This window comes from Oenanthe melanoleuca, chromosome 1, assembly GCF_029582105.1.
Source record: "Oenanthe melanoleuca isolate GR-GAL-2019-014 chromosome 1, OMel1.0, whole genome shotgun sequence".
Taxonomy (NCBI): domain Eukaryota; kingdom Metazoa; phylum Chordata; class Aves; order Passeriformes; family Muscicapidae; genus Oenanthe; species Oenanthe melanoleuca.
In genome coordinates this window covers 40,193,023-40,209,771 of record NC_079333.1, presented here as the reverse complement: position 1 = coordinate 40,209,771, position 16,749 = coordinate 40,193,023, and the positions used below count along the sequence as shown (strand labels likewise).

The following is a 16,749-nucleotide window of genomic DNA, read 5'->3' as shown; positions in this document are numbered from 1 at the left end:
ACAACTTCGGGTTATTCACCAGTCGCCTCACTGAGTCTCCTCACTCGCCCTGGCACAGCCGGGACATTTGAGTCATTCGGCCAGCGATGACTTTGACGTGGTCACCGCGGGCCCGAGGGTGACGGGACCCCCGGGTGTGCGGCCCGGGGCTGGCAGAGAGCCCTCGGCTCACGGCTCCGTCCCACCCAGCCGCCAGGAGCCCGGCGATCCCCGCGCACCGGGGACAGCCCCCTCCCGCACCACCCTCCTGCCACTTTGTGCCCGGAGTCCCAGGGAGGGCCCGGGCACGGCTCCCGCCCCTTGCCGCGGCCCCCGGCGGAGCGCGGGGCGCTGCCGGCGCTGCGGGCCCGGCGCTGCGGGCCCGGCGCTGGGCGGCGGGCGGGGCGGTGCGAGGCGCGGTGCAGCCCGGCGGCCGCGCAGGGGGAGCGCGGCTGCGGCAGCCCCCGCCTGCTGCTGGGCCACGGCCGTGCCCGACCGGGGGAGTGGGCGGCGGGCCCGGCCCGGCTCCGCACCTCTGCCGACTTTGGCCGGCCCAGAAGGGCAGCCCAGAGTTCAGCATGCAGGAAGTTTTGAGGCAGCTCGCAGAGTAGCGCGGCGGCGGTGAGCGCTGCTTCGCGTGCTCTGGGGTTTGGGCTTTTCTTGCGGGCATTTGTGCCTTTCCCCCCCCCCTGCATACAACTCCCCCAAACACACAAGCAACCCGCAACAACCAAAAAGTCCCGTAAGGGGGAAGAGAACGCGGGCGAGGGAAGCACCCTCGGCGGGAGAGGAGAGCCCGTTTCTTCGCAGAGACACGGTCCCGCTCGCAGCTGGTCCCAATGCAACTGCTCATCCTCCTCCTGCTCTACGCCGTCGTCTGTGCGAACTTCTGCAGCCGTCAGGGCACCACCGCCCCTGCCCAGAGCGGATCTATAAAAGCCCTGCGGGCTTCCAACATCAGGCGAGATGGTAAGTGTTATCTATGCTATCTGCGTTATCTGTGCCCAAGAGCTGCTTTTGCGGGGGAAGCCCTTAGGCGCGCCTCGGGGGTGCCGCTCCCGTGTCCCGGGAGCGAGCGCCGTGTGCCCGGAGGACGGCTGGGGTCGGTCCGGGTGGGGTCCCGTCCCGGGGGTCTGCCTGGTCGTGGGGTGGGTCTGCGGGGTCCGGTCCAGGGACGTGTGGCCGAAGGGAGATGTGGGCTGAGGGGGCGACTCTGCCCGGCGGCTGCACCTCCGGGCGGCCCCAAACTTCGCGGGGCAACTTCGGGGAGGTCTGCCGGGAGCCGGCCAGCTGGGCTGCGGGGGCACCTCGCTCCTGACAAGGCGGAGTGCTCTGTCCCGGCTGCCCGGGCGGGCCCCCCGGCCGTCCCTCGGCACCCCGGGCCCCTGTGCCTGACGTGCCGGCGGCGGGGCAGAGCGGGGCAGCGGCGGCTTCGCGGGGGCTCTCAGGGGCGGAGTGTCGGGGGCGCCTTGGCAGGATCGGGATTGTCTCCCTGCCCTGCCACAGCCTCGCCGCCCTGTAAGGGCTGTCGGCGTGCGGGTTAGGGCACTCCCTCGACCGGAGGGTGTGAGCCCAGGGCTCGGTGCTCCCTGCAACCGGGGCTGGCCTGGTCCCCCGCGATGGCCGGGGATGGTGCGCGCCCCTCAGGGCAGCGAGCCTCGGACACCCAGCCTGGGCTCCGGTGCGTTCCCGCCGGTTCCTCCGGCAGGGGATGGCCTGGACCAGGTGCCTCGAGTGAGCGCGGTCGTGTGCCGTGACCCCACGGGGAATGAATGGGGAGACTGCGGAGAAATAGCGCTGCTGAAATTCACCTCCAGAATCCCGGACTGCGGGAAGAGCGATGGGCCTCTGGCCAGGGAGCAGCCTGGTGTGTTCCAGCCTCACGTGGCAGAACTTGCTCTTGCACGTTGCCCTGTGCCTTCTTACATGGCGAAATGCGGGATGTTCTCCTTGCAATTGACCAGAGTTAACATCACTGTCCAAGTTAACATCTTCCAGTTGACATCATTTATATATTTTGTAAACTCTTTTCAAAAACCCAGTCACTTGAGCCATTTCCAAGACTGTATTTTCTAGTGTTTATTTTCCAGCATGTATACAATGCATGTAATGGGTATACAGTTGATTTAGGAAGATGTTTTTGTTTAATGTTTGGAGCCATATTGAACTTAATATTATTTTTTATGCCTTTCCTAGTCGCTGAAAGAAGACATAGAGGAGGTGGAGGATTTTTTTTCTTAGAATGGAAATGTTGAGTCAGGAAGCAGGACAGAATTGCAGTTCTTTTTGATACCGAAGTCAAATTTAATCTCATTAAAGAAAAAAGTAAAGTATGTATGTGCAATAAAAGTACACATTTGTTATTTCTGTTTCATTCTTTATAATTATTCTGTTTTATCAAGCTTCATGACTTGTTAGCCTGCCATCTTCATAGAAGAAATGAGACCATCTCTGAACTAAGCTAAGCAAGCTTCCATCCAGCTCAATCTTCAAACAAGCTTTTTCATTGAAAAATTACATACTTAGGACATCAAAATGTGTATCACTCTGATCTTCTCTGTACAGTCAATGAAGAAATCATTAGCCCTTAATATAAATAAAGTTTTCATACTAATGGCAGTATGATGGGTGTTTTACTCCTCAGAAGGCTTCCTGTGGTGAAATTGCTTTGTGCAATGATGAAGGGAACAAGTCTCTGAAATGATTAGTTAATTGCTATCTTCCTAGTTGTGATAATTTAGGAATTTGATTAAGCTTTGTACCTTTAAAATTATCTGAGGTAGCTTGTAGTGGTTGATTTTTGGTGGGTGCCAGGTGGGCTAGTACTGGGGCTGGTGGAGGGTTGCAGATTTACGTGTAATTACATCCTACTTCGTATTTGCTGGGACACGTGCTGTTGAGCCTTGCAGCCTACAGTGAATGTGCCCATGCTGAAGTCAGACACTCCTGCAGTTCCTGACAGGATGTTATGGACGTGCTGAAGAGGTCACAGACTTTGATGAAGACCACATGCAGACCCCTAGCATGCTGCAGCCTTGCTCTCTCCCTGTGCTTGACAATCCTGTTGCTTTTTCTCTGCGAAGGACCGTGGGTTCTGGTGTGGCCAGTGGAGCTGAGTGTGGGGTTGCCATGTTTAAAGCAGGTCTGCTGCTGATACCCCTGATTTTACTCAAATAAAACTGTTGCTTGAGTTCCTTGAGCGAGGGTCTGTGTTTGTGCAGTCAGAGGTTTTGAGCAGTATTCCAAATGTTGCATGCGTGTGATGAGCTCACAAGCAAATGCTTAGACCACAATTGGCTGTAGGCCACTAATAGTATTTCTGCCTTTTATAATTCTTGGTGGTGTTTTTGTGTTGTTTTGGTCTGAAGCAATGATATGGAACAGCATGAAAGACATGTGAGTTGCATTGCTGAGTCAGACAGTATTTTTTGCTTTGTAAATATTTGCAGACGTGACAATACAGAATGGGATCTGAGAGCACACGTTACATTGGGGTAGATGTGTTACAACACTCTCAAAACACATAGCAAAGATAAAAAGTAGTTTTATGTTTTGGGTTGGTGATCATGATTATTAGGTTGTGAAATTAAAAGAGATACTGAAGAGGAAACAAGGTCCATTCAGCTTCAAAAAATACCTTGGGAAGTCCAAGACCACCTGCACATTTTATTTAAAAGAAAATCCTTTGAGTTCCAGTTTTCTTTTGATTCCAAGCAAGATAAACTAGTGGTACTGCATACACAGAGTTTAATATGGAGGCTTGGTCTTGCTTCCAGCCAAAACAAACCTTTGCAGTGTGCATGATTCAATATTGCCTTTCTTCTTTCAGACTAAAAGAAGTTGGCCTATTTGTAATTGCTTTTACTTAAGACTGAAGTTGATCTGATAAGAAATCTATAGATAAGGGCAGCACATACAAAAAAAATGCCATTTAATGACTACCAAACCTAACCAGACTGTACTTTCTGCTGAAGATATTAAGAATATAAATAACTTGCTTACAAGACATCCTCTTGTCCTAGTTGAAGGACTGTCATTGATGACTCAGCAGTCCAGTGTAGCACTAATCAATTTTTTAAAGTGTCCTGGAGGTGCCAGTGACATTTATAGCACAAGTACTGGTATTCACTTAGAGTGTTTATTAATGCTATTAAGTTAAGTACTTTGAAGTTCATCAGAATAACATGGAGGTCTTCCAGATGCTTCCATTGTTTTATTTTGACTCAGTTTCTCAGTTTGCAGTATGCAGGTAATACTGCCTAATTACAAGAAGTCTGATATTTTGTTTCTCCTACATTGGTTGTTTATGTGTACTTGGAGATGAAAAGTAGAAGATAAAAAGTGGTAAATAATATTATTTACTATATAATGTCTAATTGAAACATCACATGTTTTTTCTTATCAGTTTTTGAACGAACATCTGCTTAGTCTATGAAAGTATGCCTAGTCTGTATCTTCAGACTAAGCATCACCCTACATATTTTAAACTTCAAACTCCAGAGTTTAAAGAAAAGACAGAACAGAACAGACAGCATAGTGTCAGGTCATTTCAGCATGTAAACAACTGCAAGCCATGGAATCAGTATCTTCTGATGTGGATTTGAAACCATAACATCAGATGACTCGAGATGATTCCGTGCTCTTGTGGTTTTCGTTATGAATCCAAAAATAAAAGGAATTTTCAAACTTTGCTTTTCTTATGCACCACCAAAATACAAAGAAAAAACTGTACTTTATAATTCTGGGGAACTGCCAACAGCTTTTGGCTCCCTAAGGGCCAGTCCAAATGGATGTGTGCCATTAACTCTACCCTCTTCTTCCTTGTATTGGTTGATACCTAATCACAGGTAAAAGTAGATGGTGATTTGGGTGGTATTCTCTCACCAAATAAACATTAAGTGTCTGCTTTTGGGAGAGGATTGTGTTCTTTTCTGTTTTTTGGTTGTTTGATTGGTTGGTTTTTTAAAGACAGTAGGTCTAGATTAGATACTTTAAGGTCCCTTCCAACCCAAGCCATTCTATGATTCTATGATTCTATGATTCTATGATTTTATGATATTAGGAGAAATTCTTTACTGTGGATGTGTTGAGGCACTAGGGCAGGTTGCCCAGAGAGGTCTGTTCAAGGGGTTTTATCAAGCTGATCTAGTGCAAAGTGTCCCATGAGATTGGAACTAGATGGCCCTCAAGGTTCTTTTGGACCCAAAACAAAACATTATTCAATGGTTTTATGTTTCCATGATTCTATGAAATGTCTCTGGTATCACAAGTGGTATAGACCATCACTTTTGGAATGCACTTATTGAGTTCTTTTATAATAGGCATGTATACATTTTTTAGAGGACTCTGGTAGCATAAAATTGTGTAAACTGTAAAATGTCCAAAATAAATTCATTTTCATAGGCTTTATTTCCTTGTTTTCTTCTTCTTGTAAAGAAATGTGTATTTCAGGCTTCATCAGTTTAAAAAAAAGCATTACTAATTTCCCTGCGGTAATGCACTTTGGTCTACAATTATCTGACTTTGATGATGTCTATTATCTGTGTAATTAACATTTTGGACCGAAATATCAAAGGATATTGCATGTGAATTCCAACCCTGACTCAGCAGCAAGCAGCATAAAGGAATTGTCTAAAGGAACTTGAAATATGTTTTATCAGGCAGATGTATATCATAGTGGAAGTCACTATAAATTCTTCAGTCTCTTGAAACTTTTTGGTTTTTTTGTGGGGCTTTTTAAGTATTCCTATGAAACTGAATTAGGCCAGCTTATAGGGTTGGAAGAGAAAACTTGATAGCTGTATTGCTTTGATTTGTAGAAACTGAACAGTGCTGAAAAATCTAAAATAATGTTGGGAGTTCTTTTCCACTGTTGTGCCACAGAGATGTTGTGCTTTTTTATAAAACATCTAGGAATAGGCATAAATAGAAAATTCTCAGGGGATCATTAGTGCATGCTTAAATTTGACCATCTTCATAATTCTGTTAAAGGGATTCAAGTCGTACAGGATAGTGTAATATGAAAGTTTGAATAGCTTGTATGTAAATGAAGTGAATAAAGATAACTATTTTTTGATGAACCAAGTGTACCTAGAATTTGCAAAATTAGGAATCATAGAATTGTTTAGGTCAGAAAAGACCTCCAAGATCACCAAGCCCAGCTGTTTACTCAGCATTCCTGCAATTTTCCTTGGGCTGTCGATCCAGATGCTTCTGGATCCTTGGGCCTGTCCAGATCCCTCTGCAGGGCCTTCCTACCCTGTTAATTTTCCCCACATCAGCCCTCACAGTGCTGTGGTTTGCTTTGGTAGTTAGAAAGGTGTTGATGACACAGCAGTGTTGTGGCTACTGCTGAGCAGTGCTGGCACAGCATCAGGGCTGTCTCTATCATTCTGCTCCTCTCAAGTGGCTGGGAGTGGGAAAGGTCCTGGGAGGGGACACAGCCAGCCCAAATTAACCAAAGGGGTGTTCCATATCATATGACATCAGATATAAAAGCTAAGGGAGGGAGAAAGAATGGGGAGCATTTGTTATTTTCCACTGTTTACCTTCTGGAGCAATCGCTATGTGTGCTGCAACTCTGCTTCCTGGGAAGTGCCTAGATATCCCCCCCTGATGGAAGTTAGAGAATAAAATTTTTTCTCTTTGTTTATACACACCAAATTTTCACTCTTTTTTGTCTTAGTAAAGTGCCTTAACTCAAGCTACGAGTTTTTTCCCATCTTATTTTCTCTCCCTTGTCCCACTGAGAAGGGAAGTGATGGAGAGGCTTGATGGGCACTTGGTGTCCAACCAAGGTAACCTCACTACGTAAAGTCCAGGCAGACAACATCCACAGCCTTTCCCTCACCAACTGAGAGGGTCACCTGGCCACAGAAGGAGATCAGGTTGGTCAGTCAGGACCTTCCTGTCCTAAAGCCATGCTGACTGGGCGTGATCCCCTGGTTGTCATGCATGTTCTGCATGATGACACCCTGTTGGTGAGCAGTGCCATGACTTTCCCCTGCACTGAGGTCATGCTGACAGGCCTGTGTTTTTCCTTCTCCTTGTATCCTCCTTCTGGCCATTCTTGTATATGTGTTTGCTGCCCTCCAATTAACTGGACCTTCTGGATTTGCTAGCACTGTTGGTAAATGGTGGAATGTGGCTTGGTGAGCGCTTCCTTGGATGGATCCCATTTGTCCTCATGGACTTGTGTCTAAGTGAGGTAGCAAGTCACTGACCACTTCCTTTTGGATTGTGGGGGCTTCATTCTGCTCCCTGTCCCTCTCTTCCAGCACAGGAGGCTGGATACCTAAAGCAAAGTGGTCTTATTGTCAAAGACTGAGGCAAAGAGAATATACTTAACTGTGGCTTTTCTACAGGCTTTGTTGTTGTTTTCCTCAGTTGAATTTAGTCTGTCAAAGTAAAAATGTATATATATCATAGGCATGAGTCTTTTGTACATGCATTTGCAGAATAATTATAAATACAATTTTTATCTTTAGTATGTTGTCTAATATAGCAAAATAGATACTCACCTATCACAGAATCACAAAATATGTTTAGTTGGAAGGAAACAAGAATGATCATTGAGTCCAGCTCTTAGCCCTGCACAGAAGATCCCCAAAAGTCACCCCGTGTGCCTGACAGCATTGTTCAAATGATTGTGCAGAATACATAAATTAAGGGCAGAAGCACAAGGAAGTGAGATTAAGTACACTTGATATAGTTGCTTCCAAATCAGCATTAAAATCATAAAAATATTGCACCTGGGTATTTGTTTTAGAGAGCAAAAAAACTAACCCCACACCCCAGGTTTAATATAATTTTTTTGAAGTCCTAGTTGAACAGTGAACTATTAGACCAGTATTTGAGCCTAACTATTCAGGATAGTTAAGGTCTTTACATGATGTTGGTAGCTATGTAATTTATGGAATTTGGGTTGAGAGGAGTAATGTTTAACAATGTCTGGCAGTTTTTCAGGTTGCTAGTTCATGTTCTGCAAGGGACTTTTACATTATTAAAATTTTTGTTCATTTTAAAGGAACTTACTAGAAAAGGATTATCAAGGCAGAAATTTCTTGGACACAGTATACAGATTCACTACAATATATTTGTCATTCCTTCTTTAGACTGTGTGTGGCAATTACATAAAATGAACAAAGCCACAAAATTTATATTATTTCTACAGCAAGAAACTCCTTTGGGGAGCTGTAAATTAGAACGACAGGGAATGGCTTTTATTTGATACCACTAAGATACTATATGTACAAAAGATGCAGCAGGAGTTTATGTGTTTTATACTCCAGTCTTTTCCTATGGATAGTCTGGCTAACATTAAAATATATTTTTGGCAAATGACAGACTGTTCTCTTTAAAAACAACTAAAATATCTTACAGGACTGTCACTGAACACAGGGTAGTCATCTGCATGTGATACCAGAGTCCCAAAGGTCTCTTTGACCAGACCATCTTCTTGTTGTCTGCAGAGCAGTAATTGTGGTTTCTTGAGGTCACTTCCAACCTCAGCCATTCCACAATGGCATCTACTACAGCTGAGAGAGGAGTGGCGATGGGTGGAGCACATTGATCCTGAGAAGTAGTGCTCGCCTTTCCTGTGTTTTCTATCCTGCTCTTCCTCTTTCCCAGTCTCCCCCTTTCTCCATGTGCAGCAGTAGCAGGAACATGGAGTCTGGCTCTTTACATCTGTGGGCCCAGCTGTGTCCCTTTTCCTTGCCATCCCCCTCCATTCCTTGTGTAGCTGTGCTCAGTTTTCCTTACCCAGCTGAGAAACCTTGGGTTAACTCTCAAAACATCATCCCCACCCCAAGGAAGGGCTGCTCTGGCTTGCTTTGGCTTTTGTGCACCTGCAGGGATTTGACCTCAGGATACTAAAAGGGTCCTGAGAAATACCATGAAGGCTCTGTGTTGGCATTCTCTGTAGTAAGGATTTGCCCACTAATGCAGGGAAATTTAGCAGTAATCTTTTAGTCAATTGATTCAAGCTGTATTCAAGTATTGCCTCCAAAACTTCTGCTATTGTATTTATGAGACTGATTACATTATCCCACATTTTGGATAAAAGAGAGCACTTTTATTGCTTCTGGTAAGGTGCTCTTGGCTGAAATACTGGATTGCATAGAGTTGTTTGGCAGTTTGTTTCAAATCAGTCTCCTGTTTACAAAGCTAAGGAAGTGTCCTGTTTACAGAGTGAAACTGGAGATACTTTTTTTTGGGAGTTTCGGTTTGGCTCTAATGTTTTTGGTAGTGAATAAATCCTACATGATCTCGAACTTCCTATTGTACTTGAGTAATGCTCAGTTTCATGTTTCCTTTTTCATCTGTATCCCACGCTGTGAAGGCCAACATCCCATGTTTCTGCTTTGTTAATTAGAGCTCTGCTTATTTGGAGATGATGCAGGAGGACACACATTTACCTTCTGTTCAGACTTCCTGCCAATGTGTTTTAGCCCTGCTGTGCCTTGGGACTTGATAATGTTGAGACTCTGTGAAACTATTTATTAAGCACTAGGTCCCTGAAAAACTTGAAAAATAGCCATCTTGACTTTTGTTGCACTAAAATCAATGACAAAACTTCCATCAGCCCTTCTTGTGGCAAGGCCTGGCACACAGTTCACATGAATTAATACAGCATAAAATAAAGTGCTTAGGAATTCAGTGATGAGTTTGTAATACAATCGAAGATTCACCAAAATGTTTAGTTTGAAAAAGACCCTAAGATTGAACCTACATAGGAGCGCCAAGCCTACCACTACACCACATCCCTTAGTGTCACATCTACACATCTTTTAAATACCTCTAGGTGTAGTGACTCAAATTCCTTGGGTAGCCTGTTCCAGTGTTTGACAACCCCTACAGTGAAGACATCTTTCCTGTATCCACTCAAAATCTCACTTGATGACACTTACTCTTGTCCTGTTGCTTGTTACTTGGGAGATCAAGCCCCACCTGGCTACACCCTCCTTTAAGGTCCCCTTGAGCTTCCTTATCTCCAGGCTGAACATCCCCAGTTCCCTTGGCCACTTCTCATCAGACTTGTGCTCCAGACCCTTCCTGAGCTTCCTTTCTCTTTGGATATGCCTCAGAACCTCATTTTCTCTCTTGTGGTGAGGAGTTTGTGTACAGGACTCAGGATGTTCAGTTAGTGTCCATGCACTGAGACAAACCAAACAAATCCTTTGCACTGATAGAGATGGAAGAGTAGCTGATGTAGTTACAGATTGTATAAAAAATACAGAACAAAGCCTTGTATTCAAATGTCCAGTTTCTCCTATACTGACTACCTTATGTGTCACCCACAGGATATCCTACAAATGACTTCAGCTGCCGTACATTTCTAAACAAGACCATGAGGAAACCTGTCAGTATTTTTCAGTGTCTTACATTGTTTCTGTTTGTTTCTTAAAGAGGCTCCAATGTAATATGCGGGGGTTTCTGTTATTGTTTCTTTTTGGATCAGTTGCAAAAGATTTTTCTCATAGTTGAATGTTCTAATCTGATATGACTCATAAAAGAAGTGGATTGAGGATGAAGCAGAGATCCAGACTAGTTAGAGAGAAGGAATAAAAATAGATACACAGAATGTTGTTCACCAGAAGTACTGTGAGATCTAGAAACCCTTTATGTACTGTTCTGCCCTTAATTTTGCAGCCAATTTTCTTGAAAGATAAACCCTTTGCCTTAACGGACCAGTGGCAGTAATGCTGAGTGAGAACAGCAAGTAGGAGGTGATAATGCCTTGGGATTCTTTGTGGAGATGGACTAACACAGCTTCTTAATCATGATACCACAGCAGGGATAATCACTGATAGGAGTGATTTCACTCACACATCCAGATGTCAGTACAAGGGTTTCACACCTCCTTGCAGAAGCCTACAGAGAATTTGCTGCTTTGAAATCGATTGAAAGCCCTGAAGTTATGGCACAGTTTCCCTTTGTGGATCAGGTTGTAAGTCTGTTCCCTTGCTCCATTAGCCACATCCACATTGCTTTGTTAGGTTTCTGAATGTTTGCCAGTGTGCACAGGGGGATGCTGGTTTGCTTTGTCTCTGTCTGTATGGTGTAATCTGGGGTTCCAAAACCACCAGGTATGCATGTATCACTGCTACTCTAGTAAGGTGTTTGAAACTGTGAGAAAGGGAAAGGGATTCTTTGTTTTTTCATCCTCCTAATGGAAGAAAACTGTCTGTACCTGAATAGGTTTGGTTTTGTTTTTGTTTGGAATCAGTACTTGTCACCTAGGAGATTTACTGACATGATATGCATTTCTCACCAATTCCTATCATTTATAAGATCCTGGAAAATTAAACTCTTGTTTTAAGCAAAATATAAAGTTCTTGCATCATATATAGTAGTGATCTGGCTGGTGTGTGTGGTCTGCTGTTACATAATTTGCATGTGCAAACATTTGAACCTCCAGAGTCAGTTCTCTGAGGGTGCACAAACTTTCTACAGGATATTCAGGTTGTCTTGTGTGGTGCCTCTGAGAAATGGCTGCAGTGATAGCCCTGTCCTTGTGGAGCCCTTGAGTAATGTTGTCTTGACTCTGTTCTTGGACCTGCATGGCAAAGCCTCATCTCCATACATACAGCCTGCCTGCCAGCAGACTTTGAGAAATGACTAATTCTCTTGGCCACATGGCAACATAGGAGCAAGCGTCACTCCAGAAATAAACTTGTTTGCACTGCAGAGGAACTCATCCTATAGTCTGGCAGGCATCTCTGGACTGATCCTGTACCAGTGTGGTAAGCAAAGGAGGATGAGAAGTGGATCAGTATGGCTGTTCAGCCTGCTCTTTCCCCGGTCTCCTAATTGGTCACAGCACACACAGTAAGCCTTTCCTGGGCAATGTTCATGCATTTGACAATATTTTCCTGCAGACAACATCACTATATGTAAATACCTTTATTTTCACTGTAAGGGTTGCACCCTGGCAGCTTGGAGAGGCAGAAGTGCCACCCACAGGCACTGCTGCAGGTGGGCAAGGACTGGAGATCCTTACCAGGGTGCAGCCATCCTTGAAATGTTATGGCCTTGCTGTCTGTGCTGTCCTACCTCCTGTCTACTGCTCAGAGCTGCCTCTGTTTTTGCAGACTGAAAGCTATGTGCCATACTGAGGTAAAATAACAGGGCACATGAATAGCCAGTTTGGGGGAACAAAGAATTACACAAAATGACAGTGTGATGTCCTGTATCAAAATCAAATATCTTGGTTTTCACATGCTTGCCTGAATGGCAGGCAGTGCATGGGAGTTAAATAGCAGTCTCTTCTCCAAAGAAACCCTGGAACAAAACAGGGAAAGCTATTATCCTGGTTTTGTTACTTTGCACTTTTGTTCCCTGGATTTGGTTTCATCTAGTGCATAAGGACATAGAGGAAGGTCACGAAGAAGGAATCGTAATGACTTGATATGTCAGTTCAGTTTATTTTTTTGAAGAATGACTTTAAAGGCTTTTTTATCAATGTGTGCAGGATATTTTTCAAGGCTTGCAGGAGCTCCCTTTTATTTTTGTACAGGGATTTTGTCTCAGGATTTTTCTCCAATGACTGTGCCATTTCCTGTTTCTCCTGCTATCTTTTGTGCCATCACTAATGCTTGCAGGACCTAAAGTTAAACCTTGTCAAGCAGATTGCTTTTAAAGCTTACTTTAGGCAAGGGGAAAAAAAGTATCACCTGTTTTTCTTATCTGAAGTGAGACAGAATGTATTTCTATATATGCTTTTCCAGTGAAGAGATTGCAAATTTAAGTATGTGTCTTTGCAGTCTTGACAATGAATTGCTAGCACATCAATTTCAAAAGGGTATTTGAAGGTATCTTCAAAGGTTTTTGGCCAAACCAGAACAAAAATACCATGAGCTGCCTTGTTTCTTTCTAGGGCAATAGCCAGTCTAGTCACCTAATGCAATTTCTGCTTCCCTTCTATTTCCAAAGGTGGGAGAGAAGCATTTCCTTCAGTTATTTATTGTCTTATTTATAATTATTGAGATTTTTTTATTTTTATTTTACATTTACTGTGGCTAAAGCAAAGCCTATTCTTGAGAGACAAACCTCTATGAACTCCACAGTGTTATCATTATCTTGCTGACTTGATGTTCTTGCCAGTTAAAAATTGTTTAAAATTGCCAGATAAAATAGAGGATCCCATGCCAGCACGTTAAAGCAGCAGTTTTCAAAATTGGTTTTGACAGAGGTTCCTGTGCGTGCAGCAGCAGCTGGCAGAGCTTTTCACAGAGCAGGAGTGGGCCTGGTGGAAGAGCTGGCTCAGAGAAACCCAGGGAGCTCCCACTGGGGGCTTGGCTGAACCTCAATCAGAGAGCTGTGTAAGGCATGCGAGATACACTGTGCTTGCTTATGATGGACACTAACAGAGAGTTCTTACCCATAATGATTGATGAATAATTTCACGTGGAGTGTCCATTTTTTTCCTGCACATATGCACAGCATTTCTGTTAAAAAGCTGGTAAATTTTAACTGCCTGATGCTGACATCAGACAGTCAAATGGCTCAGAAAAAGAGAATAGACTGGCAATACTCAAAGTTGAAGATTTCCAGAACCTGTCAAATCCCCACATTTACTGTATTCAAAACAAAGCACTGCTCTCACAAACTTTTCACTAAATATATGCATTTAAAATAAAGCAAAGTAAAGCAGACAGAAAGAAGGGAAGCATCAGAGAGATCTTCATTTTGTTTTTTAGTCAGGACATTAAAAAAAAAAAAGGCTCTGTCCGATCACTGAACATGTGGGTTGATGTGGGTTTGATCTGAAACATACTTTTCTAAAAAATAAATTCAAAATCACATTAGGTGCAAAGTTGAAATGACTACACAGCCTTGTTAAATGTTCAAAATAAAGAGAAGATATGAACTAAAAAAGTTGAAGGTTTTTTGTTGTTGTGGTGGTGGTGGCGGTTTTTATGTTTTGGGGTTTTTTTGTTAGATTTGTTGTAGGGCCAGACATAGCAGGAGTAAAGGGTGAAATCATGAATATTCAGCCAGGTGCATCACCAAGCATGTACTGAGTGTCATAGGGGAGATGAAGGAGCCTCACTTTCCCAAATAATCTTCCCCTTGGATCTACCAACACAGTGCAATAGAAGTGTGGGGGTTATTGTAAATGATTGGTAAGGCAGAGAGGCCAGAAGGAGTTGGATAGTGTGCTAAAACTCTTCCTTACTCCCTGCTGAAGTAACTGCTCCATGTCTTGCTGCATCCTCTTGTTTCAGTGTGTGGATGGGGCTCCCTCTTGCCTCTCCCCCTGTGTCTGTATAACTGAATCCACAGCTTAGCCCTGTGTCAGCAAGCAATCTGGTATATTCCAGATTTGATTTTCCATAGTTCCTCCATGTGGTACTGCAGCTCTTGCTAGGAAAACGATGTCCCTGATCATTACAGGGTGGTTGGAGTAGATGGACTTCTGAAGTTGGACTTTAGAAATCCCAACCAACCAACCAATTTATGGTTACATGATCCTATGAAAAATAAATGATGTGTTCAGTCTCTGTATTTCTGACTGAATTGTGTCAGAGACAGTCCGTGTGCTCCTCATGTAAGGTACATGTATATTTTGTGCATTTGTTTGTCAGTGCATGCCATTTTTACTGCCTGTGGAAAATGGACACTAGGTGTAGATCCTATCTTCACCTTGTTCCCACAACTGGGAATAATGCAATTTTAAGCATTGTGTGATTGCGTTCAGTTTGTAAAAAAATAATTTACTGTTTGTGGCCTTATTAATGCAGTGTAATTTCAGCTGCAACTCATTTCTTAATAATGAACAGTAAATAAAATGCTAATCTGTTTTACAGTTTCTGTGTTGTGAAAGTTCAGGTACTTGGATAACTTAATTAGCACTAATTTCCCCGGTACACTGATTAGTTTCTCAAATTTGTCAGTTTTTGGACATCTTTGCTGAAAGTAGGCAAAGTATAATGATGCTGGTATTGCCACTGTGGCTTGAGGTCTGTCTTTTCATTATTAACGAATATCTTTACATTCATACTGTGTGAATCCATATTTGACTTTCAGTACAGAAGAGAAGGAATAGTGTATAAAACAATTGTGGATTTTCTCCCTTGTTGTTGACCGAGGAGAAAGGAACATTACAGAAAACATGAGAGGGAATGTCTTCATGTTTCTCCCCTCTAGATCTGGTGTATGAATCCTGTCTTGTAGGCAGAGAAATACTGGAGTGAGGAATACAGTATCTAGCATTGTGTCTCATAAATCCATCAGGATCACTCAGTCAATACTGGGACAGCAGCTTATTAAGTATATAAATTATGAGTTACTCTTTTATTATCTGTATTATCCTTCAGTGATTACTGTCTCTGTCCTTATGATTATTCTGGTAACTTCTAAATTGAAGAATTAATACTTCAGACAGCTCCTCATAAGGAAATTCTCTATTGCAACGTGATTCAGGCTTGCATTCATCATGCCAACACTGAGGGTGTTAAGTAGAAGTCTTAGCAATTCCCTGGAGTTCTCTGGTTTCTAGTGCTCTTAAGGATCTGGTTTTAAGACCTTGATCATATTCTGCCACCTTCTCCCACATCCTGTTTGTCTAAGAGAGGTGTTCCTGTGCCCATGTGCGTAGCAGCTAGTCCGTCTGTGGAAAGGTAATCAAACAGCACGCAGTCTTGCTTGATTCTAGTGCAAATATCTGTTTCCATAGAGCATTAAAAACATAATATGCAGTCTCTACGCTGTAACATTTGCGTTTTTCCCTCTGGCTCTTCCTGCCGGAAGAATAAATCAGAATAATCTTTTTCTGTTTGCCTCTGTTTTGCAAAGGATTCCTGCTATGGACCGAGTGACATTGTCAGCCAGTGAGCAAGTTTGTATGTCACATATAGTTAGGATTTCTCTCAAATAAATGCAGACTTTCATGGATTAATTTCATTTCACAGTCCCTGGTAGTATGCATGGTCTTGAGCTGATGCTGATCTCTCAGTAGCTGGGACCTAATTCTGAATTCAGGAGTCAAAATGGTACATTTTTGTTAACAGGCCCTACAACCTCCTATTTCAAATCTATGCAGGACTTTTTATTGTTCTGATAGACTTTGAAAAGCAGGTCACACTTTTTTTGCTTCTATAGAGTTTTCTGGACATAAAACTTTAATACTACAATCCTAAATGTGTTCTTAGTTATTATAATGGTTTATACTTCAATTAAAATATTTCTAATCCTATGTTGTTTTGAAGAATTGATATCACGTGGTCTTGATGAAATGAGTAGCTTTTTGAAGGTCTGTTTACTTTTTCTGGATTGTTTACATCTGTTGCATTGCAGAATGAATGCTGGTGGTGCTGCTACACTCTGGAGACTATTCTGCACAAATCTCCATAAAACCTACAAACTTTTCTTTGTGATTATATAAAAATACATTTTTCTTTAACCCAGGGCTCAATTCTGTAATAAAAACATTCTTAATAAAAAATGCATGCTATCTAGTTTGAAAAAGAAACCCATTTGAAATCATGGCAGCTTACTTGAAGATGTGAGCAAAATGTAATACTTTGCAAAATGTAAGGCGTGTTACTGGATAACCACAAAAGGCTTTCATTGAAATCTGTCAAATTCTACTTGAAATATTGCTGTTTTCTTAATTATGTATGGAATTGAAGAACTATTTTTATCTCTTGAGGTCAGCTCAGGTTTTGCAACCATAGCACAGTGAGATGCAGTTCATTAAATATCAGTATGGACCACATTTACAGTAGATTGAATAATGGTGTTGGCATTTCTTTTTTTTTCTTT

General features: G+C 43.0%; 1 protein-coding gene across 4 annotated transcripts in view; it reads left to right on the top strand.

The window, feature by feature from the left end:
• Positions 1-419: 419 nt before the first annotated feature.
• Positions 420-16,749, top strand: part of PDGFD (platelet derived growth factor D) — a 135,721-nt gene continuing 119,391 nt past the window's right edge. The window contains exon 1 of one of the 4 annotated variants that reach the window (XM_056489736.1): positions 420-948. In XM_056489736.1, the coding sequence (XP_056345711.1) occupies positions 819-948 (130 nt within the window). In that variant the 5' untranslated portion in view covers positions 420-818. The remainder of the gene's footprint in view (positions 949-16,749) is intronic. The other 3 variants (XM_056489728.1, XM_056489750.1, XM_056489742.1) reach the window with 3 other exon arrangements.